Source organism: Jaculus jaculus, chromosome 17 (genome assembly GCF_020740685.1).
Source record: "Jaculus jaculus isolate mJacJac1 chromosome 17, mJacJac1.mat.Y.cur, whole genome shotgun sequence".
Classification (NCBI taxonomy): domain Eukaryota; kingdom Metazoa; phylum Chordata; class Mammalia; order Rodentia; family Dipodidae; genus Jaculus; species Jaculus jaculus.
The window spans coordinates 69,410,955-69,425,053 of NC_059118.1; the positions used below are offsets into that span (position 1 = coordinate 69,410,955).

At 36.0% G+C, this 14,099-nt stretch overlaps 1 protein-coding gene across 3 annotated transcripts in view; it reads left to right on the forward strand.

The window, feature by feature from the left end:
- Exoc2 (exocyst complex component 2) overlaps window positions 1-14,099 on the forward strand; it is a 171,442-nt gene that overhangs the window by 110,251 nt on the left and 47,092 nt on the right. For all 3 annotated transcript variants that reach the window (XM_045136639.1, XM_004666142.2, XM_045136640.1), the window contains exons 18-22: window positions 1,063-1,124; window positions 6,423-6,503; window positions 6,938-6,997; window positions 7,771-7,832; window positions 9,498-9,564. In XM_045136639.1, the coding sequence (XP_044992574.1) occupies window positions 1,063-1,124; window positions 6,423-6,503; window positions 6,938-6,997; window positions 7,771-7,832; window positions 9,498-9,564 (332 nt within the window). The remainder of the gene's footprint in view (window positions 1-1,062; window positions 1,125-6,422; window positions 6,504-6,937; window positions 6,998-7,770; window positions 7,833-9,497; window positions 9,565-14,099) is intronic.

Here is a 14,099-nt window from a genome sequence, read left to right on the forward strand (position 1 = left end):
ACCACATAGACATCTCTCCAGCCCTAAAGATGCTTCTTATTTTCTTTGTCATTTAAATTTATAAAGTAACCTTTGGATTTCCAAATATTTTTAAATGACATGAGCTATTATCATCTATTATATATAATCTGCTACCAGGCTTTTTAAGTGAATTAACTAGTGGTTAATACGTTGTACAAAGGGAAAGGGAATTCAGCTAAGAAAATGAACATGCCCTTTAATTGTAACTCCCCCCCACCCAACTCTCTAGTTCTCCTGAACATTTGAGCAGGTGATAGTCTTTAAGTCAGCTAAGAATCCTACCACATCATTAGGAAGGAGAGGATTCAAAGAGAATCCAAATTATGCACCAGAAAGTTCAGGGCAGAAATATTGTAGGATTTATTTTGCACATGTCTAGTACTGTCAAGAATACTAAGTGGGCTGGGGAGGTGGCTCAGTGGTTAAAGGCACTTGCTTGCAAAGTCTGCTGGCTTGGGTTCAATTCCTCAGTGTCCATATAAAGTGAGATGCGTGAAGGTATCCTGGCATGCCAATTCATTCTCATTCTCCCACTTCTCCCCCACCCCACACAAATATACTATTAAAAACACACAAAGAGCTGGGCATGGTGGTGCACGCCTTTAATTCCAGCACTCAGGAGACAGAGGTAGGAGAATCATCATGAATTCAAGGATACCCTGAGACTACATAGTGAATTCCAAGTCAGCCTGGATTTGAATGAGACCCTACCTCGAAAAATGAAAAAGAAAAAAAAAATTAAAACAAAAACATAAAAAGCATAGTGAATAAATTATCATTATCTCAAGGGATCATTAAACCTAGCCCAGAAATCTCCAAATTGGGCTTTTCATTAAAAAAAAAAAAAGTGTTTACATTAATGTTTTGTTAGAAAAATCCATTGGGTAATACATAGCTAACCTGACCTAATAAGAATTGCATTCTATTTATATTACATAAATATATAAAAATAAACTTAAAAATATAACATTTCTAAGTTTTATCTCTATGAAGTTTATATAATAATAATACAAAATATTTGTGTGCTTGTTTTCCCTATAGAAATAAAGAGATTAGCTGAAAAGGAAGACTGGATTGTTGATAATGAAGGGTTGACTTCCCTAGTAAGTTTAACTTCTTTACTGTTACTATCCACTAGTGTTTAATGTATGCAAAACAAATTGTTTATGATGTTAATAAAGAGCTTATTTATTATACATTGTAAATCTGAATACTTTCTGGAAATAGTAAAAATAGTAAAAATCTTAATTTTTTTCTCAATGTCCTTTTTAATGCTGATTATACATATTAAAAATTAGAATAGTGGGTTTCCTCCCCCTCCCCCCCCCTTGATTTTTTGAGGTAGGCTTTCACTCTAGCCCAGAGTGACCTGTTATTCACTATGTAATCTCAGAGTAGCCTCTCACTCACAGTGATCCTCCTACCTCTGCCTCCAGAGTGCTGAAATTAAAAGCATGCACCACCATGTCCAGTTAATATGGGTTTCTTTTAGAGCAACTTCATCCTGTATCACTACTACTTTTGTTTGTGCATTACTTTTTAAAACTAGACTGTCCTTAATTCCACATTACTCAGGAACTTCAATGTTTTAGAGAATGGTGATGGCCTCTAAGCTAAAACCAGACCAAGAAACACAAATCTGCAGGTTTATTCACAGGTCAGGCTGCAACTAGAACCATGATCCATTTTTTCTAAAATCATCATCTTCCCAGATAGACTATAGGATTTCAAATACCTTTGAAAATACCTTTCATTATTTAGTATATTTTCATTCCTGTCTTAGGGATGCCTCTGACAATCCTGCAGGTGATAAGTCACTGCTGAAATAAATGGAAGTTCATATAGGACAGGATTACTTTTTTATTTCTTTCCTTCCACTAGCCATACAGCTTGGTCATGTAGCCAGCACCTGAAATCTCTTGACAATGACTTTTTTGTCTCCCCCCGCCCTCCACACACACAGACACTGTTTTCTCCTCTGGTGGCTCTTTGGTCCCTCACAGCCTCACACCTTCCAGAAAGAAAGTGTCACACAGTCTTCTAGCAGCCACGGTCTGTTTTAACAGATAGTGTCCAGAACATATGTTGTTCTTGTAAGAAATGGAAAAGTTTAGTAGAGCATATGGCTGCTCTCAGTTTTTTATATTCCTTAGCAAGAAACACAGAGAAAATAAATTTTACAAATGGCACTGCCTTAGACAAGGAAACAAGAATAAAATGGGTTTGAATCACCCAAATTATAGGTGACAAAACAGGCTGTTGAGCAAAGATATGGTGTTTCATCAATATACATAGCTGAAGTGTACCTTACTTTAAGTAATATGAACAGACTACATGCTTCTAGTATTTTGCAAGTTAGTCATGGTTGAAATGAGTCAGGACGCTTATTATTTTTGAGAATTCAGGTATAATTCTATTTCAAAGTATTTTTAAACTAAAATACTTAATAGATTAAATTTGTTATTTATAATTAAATCAAAACTATTCTTTACCTAATTCTTCCTTATACTGAACCCTTAGAGAAGGTATGCAGCATCTCACTTGCTGGATACACCTTAGACTGAAATGAAAAATACCTTGATATTGATATATTGATTGTTGAGGTTATTGTGTTAAATAAATTGTATTAAAATTTATTTTTAATATTTATAATATGGTTCCTGGACAATCTAACATTTCCTCTTTGGTTCTTGCACTCAATTAAGCACTATAGCTGTCCTAAAGACCATCTAGAGCTTGCCTGGCCCCAGGTTTCCCTTTGGAAATAAGTAGAATGTATCTTCACAGCAGGGGCTTAGGAATTAATGTGATTCTGAGCACTGAACCACTTCTAAACTGCAAAGCTTTCTTTAAACAATAGAGGGTTTTGGTTTTTTTTTAGTTTTTAATTATTTATTAGAGACAGAGAAAGAGGGAGAGAGAGACAGAGAGAGAGTGAGTGAAAATGGGCATGCCAGAGCCTCTAGCCAATGTAGATGAATTCCAGATGCATGTGCCACCTTGTGCAGCTGGCTTACATAGGACCTGAAGAATCGAACCTGGGTTCTTTGGCTTTGCAGGCAAGTGCCTTAACTGCTAAGCCATCTCTCCAGCCCTTAACAGTAGAGTTTTACTGTTGATAGTTAAAATAACTGGGGCCACCATGCTAATTGTTCATTAAAATTATTTATTATTTATAACCTTTTTTTTTCTTTTGGTTTTTCGAGATAGGCTCACATTCTAGCCCAGGCTGACCTGGAATTCACTATGTAGTCTCAGTATAGCCTGAAACTCACAGTGATCCTCCTACCTTTGCCTCCCAAATGCTGGAATTAAAGGTGTATGCCACCACACCTGGCATTAACCCTATTTTTTAATTTATTTTATTTGCAAAGAGGGAGGGGAGAATACATGTGCACCAGGGCTTCTAACTACAGATAACAAGTTTCAGATGCATGGACCACTTTGCATCTGGATTTACATGGTTAATCAATCCCGGTCATTAGGCATTACAGGCAAATTCCTTAACCACTGAGCCATCCCTCTCATACATCTGGCTTACATGGGTCTTGAGGAAATAAACCGGGTCCTTATGGCTTTTCAGGCTAGTGCCTTAACCTCTAAGCCATCTCTCCAGCCCCTAACCTTATTTTTAAATCTCTTTCAGACAACTTTAATTACCCTAATTATCATAGGAAGCTTTCAAGACAGACTGTAAAATAGGGCCCTAGGGCATCATCCACTGATGACATAAATACATGTGGAAAATTAGATAGCAAGTCATATTAATGGCCACTGCGTGATACCTTTCTCAAATTAGTTTTGTACAGAGGGGAAAAAAACAAACATTTATTAATTTTGGGAAAATAAAGTTTATTTTTCATTTAAAACACCAACAACTGACCAACACCCAACTCTCAGAAATAAAACAGGTGTTGGCCTAAAGATCTTCCTGGTAAATGCTTCATGATGTATACAACCTGTGGGCTGCCCTGAGCTGCCATGGCTCAGGATTGCTGGGTTGCCTGGTCATCATAGACTGGCCCTGGGAAAACAAGCTGAAGTAGTCACTAGAGATTCCTGCCTGTAAGCTGTTTTTGAAGCTTGACTACCATAGTTCAGTTGTAACCATAATATAACTACTTTCACAATTGGCCTTATACATACACACAAACCACATGCTTCAGTATGCACAGGGAGCAAAGAGTTGAACAAATGGGCCATGTGAACAAAGTGCAAGTAGCACATCTGGAGTCAGCAACAACATAGTCAAATGTCTATGAAGAAAGCTAACATGGGCTTCATAATGCTGACTAAGCTTTGTAGCTGCTCAGCACATACAAGAGAAAAAGAGAATCAAGACTTGGAGCACAAGTATGGATTCTAACTCTGAGCAGGTTAACCCCATGCATTTACACTCTGAGCCTTTGAACAGTGACATACGTCACTTAAATGTCCATGATTTTTACATAGCACGCATCTCAGTGTGTATGTGAAGAACATTGCTTCTCTCCCTTGTACTCGGGGATCCAGAAGCATTCTTCTTGCATTAAGGAACACTAAGCTTTGCCACTATGGCTTCTTTTACCTGAAATGTCTTTACCTAGAACCTCCTTGCAGCTTCTCAGCAGCTCTGTGGAAAACAACCTATTTCCCTCTCATGTAAGATCTGCCTCTTTTCAATTTGGATAATTCTGAAAATTCTCTCTCTCTCTCTTTTTTTCCTGAAGAACTGGAATGGTTTGTGATAACTTCTTTTAGTCAGCAGAGGAGGATGATTCACTGATAATGCAGAGAGACAGGAGTTTTTAGAGAAACAGAGTAGCTATTCAGATTGTCATGTATTATTGCCATCGTTAAACTTCTCACAGTTAACATTTTATTTTATTCTCACTATTATAATAATTATTATTTTAACATCTTATGTTTCTGGAGCAGGTAGGTCATATGAGTAAGGTCAGTCATCTGATAATTGTGTTTTTGTTTTGTTTGGAAATCTTGGGTATGGAACCCAAGGCCTTACTTATACTGGCTAGTAAAGAATATTGTAACTGAATGCTTTGTATCTAGTTAGTATTTCTTTCTATTCCTACCCTTCTTTCCTACTTCTACTTTTAAATATTATTGATGGTACCCTCTGGTGATTTTAAAATGCAATAATAAAATGACATTAACACCAAGACACTACTTTTGCTAAAATCAGGGCTTCTTTCTATAAGAAAATGTTTTAAAATATGTGTACAGCTGTTACTTTCTTTCTTCTGTTATTTTTCCCAAACTCTTAAAGGCTGGTGGGCATACTAAGAAGAGGTTCTTACAGTGGATATTCTGCCAGAGTTGCTTATTGAGTGTTGACCCTGTCCTTTCTCAATAATCCTTCAGATCCCAGGCCTGAATCTCATCTCTGCCATTTATCATCAGTGCTTGTTTATGATGTTGATTGGCTGTCCTGTGGCCATCAGTCCCAGTGTTTTCATGTTCCCATCTGTGCCAGGGTGCCAAGCTGTTCTTTAAGAATTCACTCCCCTCCTATTTTGGTTTCCTCAGTGGCAGTCCATGTCCACTGTATTTCAGGTCTCAGCTTCTATATTCTTGTATCTGAAGGCCCAGTCCTTGGCTGTCTGTTTAGAGCAGAGTGTCTACAACACCATTCTGTGAATTATACCTTTTTTTCCTCCTGAGGCTTGTTAGTTTGAAATTGCGGTTTTATTCTTATACTTGTATAAAACCATTTGATTATGGTGCTCATTTATATTGCAACTAGAAAACACATTTGTTGAGGATTCTGACAGTTATTAACAACTCCTGTGTCTCTAAAATGAAACACCAAATATAAACACTTAAGGTTTGGGACCCATTCTGGCTTATCTTGGAGTGTCTTCATTTAGTCTTGTTTTCAACTTTCATCTTCTGGCTTAATATATATAGAAATTAATGCCATGACTTTATTTTTAATTTAAAAGTCTTATACCATCTTCCGTGTTATTATTAGCATTAGATTTTACTTAACTGCCCATGAAATGTAGAACAGTCTAGGAGACTAAGCTCATCCAGAATGTACCTGAGATATAGTATTTAATATATAAACTCATTATATTTGCACTTTATCTTGCTGTTTGCTTCTCAAATGAGAAAAAAATTTGAAGAGTTAGCTAAAAGTTAAAATTAATTAATTTAATTAGAAACTAAAAATTCAGTTGAGTTCTGTATTAGCTGAATTAGATAAACCTGAGGTTCAAGAGTTACTCATTTAAAACCATTTTGTAATGCATGTCAAATCTTTAGCTCCATAAGTAGGTTTTTGTTTCTGTTCTTTTACATAAATCTAGAAAACTGGGAATTTTGGCCACATGCAGTTTAGTTAGTATGTCTTAATAGCTTGTACCTGTTTCAGAGTTTAAGAAGTTGTTCTTTCTCTTCAGCCATGTCAGTTTGAGCAGAGCATCGTACACTCACTGCAGTCACTGAAAGGCGTTGTTGATTGCAAGCCTGGAGAAGCTAGCGTGAGTTGTTCATTTTACTTTAGAATGTTGAGAAACCTTTCCTTGGAAATCACAGTTGTAAACATTTGAGTCATTGCCACACAAAAGCCTTTTTCTCTTATTGCTTATGCATTTTGTTTAGCTTAACCACCCAAACATGCTGAGCTCTGTTTCCAAAGCAAGTTAAGAAAAGTCAAAATGTGAGTGCAGGGGCTTCAAGCACAGCACATTCAGGGGCTTTTGTAGACTAAGTGGATGACCAACCTGGGTGTTGTCAGCCATCTGGGGACCAAACTCACAGCAGATAGGAAACCACCTAGAACCAACGCTTCAGACTAAAGGTGGCCACACCTGAAGTGGGTTTCCATGTTTCAGCTTTTTGCATCTAACTTTACAGACAAAAAGCTTTTGTTTTCTTAGCAAAGTGCAAAAATTTTTATTAAAATTCTTCATAGGTTTTCCAACATCCTAAGACACAGGAGGAGGTTTGCCAATTAAGCATCAATATCATGCAGGTAAGTGAAAGCAATAAAGCCATGCATTTGTCTGACATGCCCCAGGCGCATTTATAATGCGTACATCATATTTTGAATATGGGTTATTTTTAAGTCTCGCTATGCACAAACCAGTTAAGATTAAGTAGGTAACAAAATAACAGCTCAGTGTAGAATTTGGCCCTGCTTGTTTTAGCAGTACTGCATGTTTCATTTATGTTATTTTCCCATTTTAAAAATACTTTTTACTTATTCATTTGAGACAGAGAGAGAAAGAGGCAGAGAATGGGTGTGCCAAAGCCTCCAGCCACTGCAAACGAACTCCAGATGCATGTGCCACCTTGTGCATCTATATTTGCTCATATTTATGTTCTCATGGTACTTTATAATTTCCACTAGATTGCAGAGTAAAAGAAATGATAGTTAGAGTTGTAAAGTATTTTCCTTGGTTGGGACCAGTGCATTATAAGGTTTTGTGTTGAGCTTGTTTATTTTTGAGTGTATTAAAAAAACAGGTTCTTTTTCAAAAATATATTCAAGAACTTAATAATTAATTAAAAGAAAGTATTTTTAATGTTCTATGACTTGCATAGTAGACATATTTGGAATCTATTCATTTATCACTTACTTCACTTAGATGCATGCACATAGTCCCACACAGGCTTTTTAAACATTTTTGCCCTACTTTACTACTTATGGGAGTTACAGGTCTACACTAACTAAATAGTTTTTAATGTCCAAATATATTAATGCCTAAAAGTTCCTATCACTGATATTTACCATTTCTAATGTAGGTTTTTATATACTGTCTGGAACAACTGAGCACTAAGCCTGATGCAGACATAGATACTACTCAGTAAGTAAAAATGAAGTTAATCCCACTAATGCATTTAAGAAAATGAAAAACATAGACTAGTTACCCATTTTATGTTATATTCTCAGACTTTGAAGAGAGTTTGTTCATATTAAAAATGTAGCCTGACAAACCTGTATTCTTTCATAATTTATCTTCTGAATTCATTTTAACCTTATTAGAGTTCTATTGATAAAATTAAACACCCTAATTGACTTGCTAGCTTCCCAAAAGATAGGTTGTGTTGGTAATAAAATTAGAAATGTAAATATGCGGCTCACCATTGTACTTCTGGCATCAGTGTTCTCAGTAGAGCCTCAGCATTGAGTTGAATTGAGCCCAACTCTGAGTTAGTTACTGGAGTGTCTATGGTACCTCCTGACTCCTTTCTTGTGTTTGTTTGTTTGTTTGTTTGTTTATTTGTTTGTTTGGTTTGGTTTGGTTTGGTTTGTTTTTTGGTTTTTGAGGCAAGGTTTCACACTTTAGCTTAGAATTGCCTAAATCTTACAATGTAGCACAGGCTACCACAACTGTGGTTCCTCCCATTGTTCTTTCACAGTGTTTTGTTTTTTTTTTTTTTTTTACAAAGAATAGCAGCTTTTTGGTTTTTTTTTTTTTTTTCTAACATGTAGGACATTTGGCATATATGACTTCAGTCTGCCTAAGATTCCTACATTAGCACAGAAAATAACAAAGTTATTCTCTCTTTATCTTTAATTGAGAACTTTTCATGTTTATCTGTTTCCTGGTCTTAGCTGTTCAGTACATTAATCTATCATCTCAAAAAACCAAACAACTTTTGATCTTACAAGTTTTCTTTGACTTGATTTTTTTCTTTGATTTGATTTTATGTATTTGCTTCATTATTCCACCAAGAAATTATATTGCTAATTAGAGCCTTGTATAATTTGTTAAATATGTCTTTCCTTTGTTACTTTGTTAAAATTTGTTTTATGCAGTACTGGATTCTAACATATAGTACAATGTATTTTCAAATTTTGTTCTGTTCCATTCATTCAAATATACGTTATACCAATCACTGCTATTTTAATTACCATCTGTTTCTGTTGTAATATTTTCCGGGTTAGAATCCTTTCTATATTGAAGGATTATTTGATATCTTCATTGTTTTAGATTGCCAAATGAATTCTAAAGTCAGTCAGGTTTAAAGAAAATAATTCCTGCTAGGATGTTAATTATGAAATGTTAGATGAGTAAGTTAGTAGTGGGTTTATTATACTTCCCTTTCCTTTTACCTCTACCTTTTGGATTACTTTTGAGTTCTCAATTAATTTCCTATTTGTCTTATTTATGAATGGGTTGCTATGAAAATGAGCTTCAAAAAGCCCCCTAGAAATTCTGGTAATCAAAGCATTTTAGTTATTTGAATATTATTTGACATTTTCTCCTTGGTGACTTGTTTTTAAATTTAATTAAGTCAATTTTGAGAACATCCCAAAGCAAATTTATATAGTCCATCATAAAAAATTATCTTTAGATCTTTAGACCCTTCATTGAGCTATTAATCATTAAATATAAAAAATATAGAAAGTTTTGTGACTAAAAATGTTTTAGTTTGTCACTAAAACATTTTGAAGTCCAACTTACCTATTTTCTTGTAAGTTTTACATTTTAGTATAATGGTTCTTTTGCCTCATCTGTGTTCAGTCTCTCTGTTGACATCTCTTCTCCTGATTTGTTTGGAAGTATCCATGAAGACTTCAGTTTGACCTCAGTAAGTAAGATGGCAAACAAAAAGTAAAATGTCTCATCTTAAAACTAATGACTATCATAAGTTAGCCTACATCACTTGAACATTATGTATCATTGCTGTAACATGTAAAGTGGAACACTGTTGTACGCTTTGAAACTATCACATGGTATGAAAGTTTTAGTCAAATATGTCTTATATGTATTTCATACTTAAAATTCTTTAACTAGATTTACATTTAAATAACCTAATATGCTCACTGCATCAGAGCAGTTTCTTTTTTTCTTTTTGCATGTATTTTTTATTTATTATTTGCCATTTGGCTATTTTTTCTTTTAAAATTATATTAAAATACCACTTTAAGATAAATCCCTATAGATATAACTAATTTCAGTTTTGTCTCTAGTTTTTATAAAATACATTTCTTTACATCACTGAATCTCCCAAAAGATAGCACTTTCTTGAGTGCTAAAAGTTGCCTTGTTTTTTCCCAGTATCAGAAAGTAACCTTGGCAGACTGGGAAAGGGCAGAAGATAGCACACTTCCTTCACATCCTTTGCCTCTTCAGGCTGACAAGCTCCATTTTTCTCTGTTTTGTTTCTTTGAATTCCCCATTTTTTAAGCACAGTTCCTAGCAAAAACAAAGCCAAATCCTGATATATCTATACACATTCATAAATATGTAAAATGCATATATACATATATATGCATATATATATGCACCTATCTTTAACATATTTCGAGAAAATTCACATTATATATAAACATGTACATAAATTTAGCTATTGAAATCTTAACTCCACCTTAATGAAAATCACCCTGCTAGTGTTTAATGTGTGAGTGAAAAAGCATATAATGTGAACTTCCTTCCTTAAGTTCTTTTCACAGTTACTATACTTATGAATTCCCAAGTTATAAGAATTTTTGTATGTTAGTCAAAGCAGTTGAAGTCCTACAAAGTATTGCCCCAAACTATCTTCAGATGGGGCCAGTTGGGATTCCATGACAAGTACTAAAGGCCAGGTTGATCTGTCTGAATCAGTCTGAAACTTTACCAGAGTGTATGAATAGAGCTTCCATTTTGTGGACAGTTGGCAGCAAAGTGAAATACCCACAGGTAATGGCCCAATCCTTGGGTTCCAATGAGGGTATGAGGAAGGTATCCAGAATCAGGGGCTTTTTCCCATGTTTTGGGCAACATAGTTTATCTCACATACAGCAGCCCAGTCAGCTTCTTCAGTAACTAGAAAGCTCAAACCCAAGGAGCAGTGCATAGCTAACAGGGTCAGTTAGGACACAGAAAGGCTAGTGAGCTCTAGACTTGCACTGATAGCGTGAGTAAAGGGCCAAACACACAAAACTCATTGGGGAGAGCAGCAGTTATGGAGTGGCTAAAGACAAAGAGGGCCAGCTTTTCCTGAGATAAAAAGGAATTAGAGAGAGGAGGAAATCCTATAGAGTAGCATTCCTGGGTTGAGGGATGCCACTCAGCCCAAGGCCAAGGAAGATTGGGTTGGAGAGTTGAAAGGTTTAGCCTCCTGGGCAGGAGCTACTTCCATAGACTTCTAAGGGGTTAGAGGATTGACCTGGAAGAGAGTAGTAGGAGCTGAAAAAGAGCATACAGTGGATCTTTCCCTATGAACCAACCACAATGGGTAGGGACTGGACAGAGCCTATGAAACTAAGGTCTTGCCAGTAATCTGCCATCTATGTTTGCTTTCTTCGTCTTACAGAATGAGAAAAATTGTAAACAGTGATCTTTCCAGCGTATGCAGTGATTGTACGTTCCGTTCCATCTCCCACCCAATACTCTGTACCTACTTGATCATTTTCCATCTGATTTGTAGGCACCCCTGGACATGGAATTCTGCTCTAAGCACGTATCTTCCATTTATCTTTCAAGGTGGAAATGGGAGTAAGCTAGTTTTATAGTACCTTGTAACTGTCCTGCTTACTACCCCCCCAAAAAAATGTTCTTTGCTTACCAAATGCAGTTCCTGAATTTTTCCCATTGTAATATAGCCCAATAGATCTGACCCATATTTTCAGAGGTCCAAGATCCTCTCAGTATCTGTGTCATTCAGGAGGGCAGTTTTGGTAAGATCAAGGTCTATACTTGGAGTTAGAAGATACCAATTCTGTATGGTTCTTACAGCATAGCCTTGGGGGATTATGGGGGTAAGGACTCCCAGGTCCAATATTCTCTTAGATTGCATAAAAGTAGTGCACATGACCCAATTATACATATGAAGGGGTTATAGTTTACTGAGTTGCTATTGTCAAATGTGAGTCTCTAAATCCATGTGCCAGTGAGTTTCATAGTAGCCAACTAGATTTAAGAATTGGATTGTGTTGTTCATTCTTCCCACTTTTATTTCATCTGGGTTATATTTGAAAACAAAACAACACTTAACAGAAGTCTTCAGATCAGTGAAGTCGTTTTTCTCATTTTGATCCATGCATATCACAGTGAGGAACAGCAAGCACAGCAGAATAAGGAGTAGGGCAGAGCGGATTCAGCAGCTTAGACATGACTTGATTCATGAAGAAAACAGTGTAAAGGATTGATTTAAAACTTAAAACCACGTCAGCTATTTGAGGAGCACAGCATATTTTGAGGGGCTGTTGAAGCATCCTGTTTTGCTGGCTTGAAAAGCCTAACAACCTGGATTCAATTCCTCTGTACTCATGTAAAAAGACAGATGCACAAAATGGCACATGCAACTAGAGTTGTTTTGGAGCAGGTGGAGGCTCTGATACACTCACTCATTCGCTGTCTGTCTTTCCCTCTCTCTTAAATAATTTTGTATTGATTTTATTTTATTTTATTTTTTGTTTATTTGAGAGAAAGAAAAAATAGGTATGCCAGGGCCTTCAGCCACTGAAAACCAACTCCAGATGCATATGCCACCTTGTGCATCATCTAGCTTATGTGGCTGCTGGGAAATCAAACCTGGATTCTTAGGCTTTTCAGGCAAATACCTTAACTGCTAAGCCATCTCTCCAGCTCTTAAATACTTTTTTTAATTAAAAATTAAAGAAAATGAGAAATCATTTTATTTTTAGAGAGAAACTTTCTGTTTAGTACATGAGCTATAAAACAACTATATCACAGTAATACAGAAGGTAACAAAAGGGAATGTGGCCTCATCCTACCCAGGTTGGTTCCTTGCTTTCTAGTGTTATGCCTGCCATTTACTCACCAAATGTGAAAAAGCACTGTTATGCAGAATATCAGCCCACCAACCTTATTTGTTTTTCATTTTCCATCCATAGACTAAGTCAAGGTCACTCGCAACCTTTTGTTTGTCTGAGTTACTATGTTAATTCTTGAGCCTTTTACTTAACATTTTTTGATGACTAAAAAGGCAAATAAATAGGCTGTACTTTACTGGAAATAAAGTTAGGAACATTTTAAATAAAGAAATGGGAGTCTCTTAAACATATGACTAAAATGTAATTATTGAGAGAAGATTTGCTTGGTAATTAAATTGAGTTCAGAGACTAGTTCATCCTTTGGTCCATATACCTCAAAAAGCAGGGACCTTTTTGTTTCCACATTTTGTCTTCTGGAGTACTGCAGTATAAGTTATTTTGGTTCTGTACAGAAAGAATAAGCCAAATAGAAGTGTTCCTGGAAAGGGGTTTTGCCTTAATTTTAGTCAAGGATCTAGACTAAAGGCCCTGGATGAGTCACATGTTCCAGAGAAACTGCCCACATGTGGGAGCAGAGACCCAGGCCACAATGAACCACAGCAGAGGCAGGGGCCATTCCTGGAATTTTCTTTACAGAAACAGTTCTTCTGAACTGTAAAAGGGTATCATATTCAACAGCAGTGAAATAGGGTAATTTTGTAAGAAATTATTTAGGCAACCAGAGCCCTGAGGAATGTAACAGCCAGAGGGTTTAACATGCCTGACTGCTTCCTAAGAGGAGCCTTATAACCTCAGACAACCCTCACTTTTCATTGGACAGAGAGTTCCATAGGCCAAAATCTTTTGAAGAAGCCTATTAAACATAATATAGGGCTGGAGAGATTGCTCAGCTGTCATGGTGCTTACCTGAAAAACCTAATGGCCTGGGTTTTACTCCCTAGCTTGCCTGAAGACCTAATGATCTGCTTTCAATTCCCCAGTATGCACATAAAGCCAGACACATGAAGTGTCTCATGCATCTGGAGCTTGTTTGCAGTAGCTAGAGGCTCTGGTGCACCCATACTTTGTCTCTGTTTCTCTCTCTGCTTACAAATAAGTTTAAAAGAGGTTAAAAAAATACATAATATGGCAGTATGATTCTCAAGTTCTAAACAAATTTATGAACTATTTTCTAGTAGTTTAAATCTATATTTTATATAATCATCTATTTAAGATATATATGTGATATTTTGTGTATATAAAATATTAGAGGAATATTTTACTCCTCTTTGGGGGTAATGAAATTCTTCAGCATGCCAGGAAAGGACTCACCACTGAGAGACCCAAATCCCTACTTAATTCTTTAAAGCAAATGCAATAATGAGTAGTTAGTAGAATGGTAGAATTGTATTATACTTCTCTA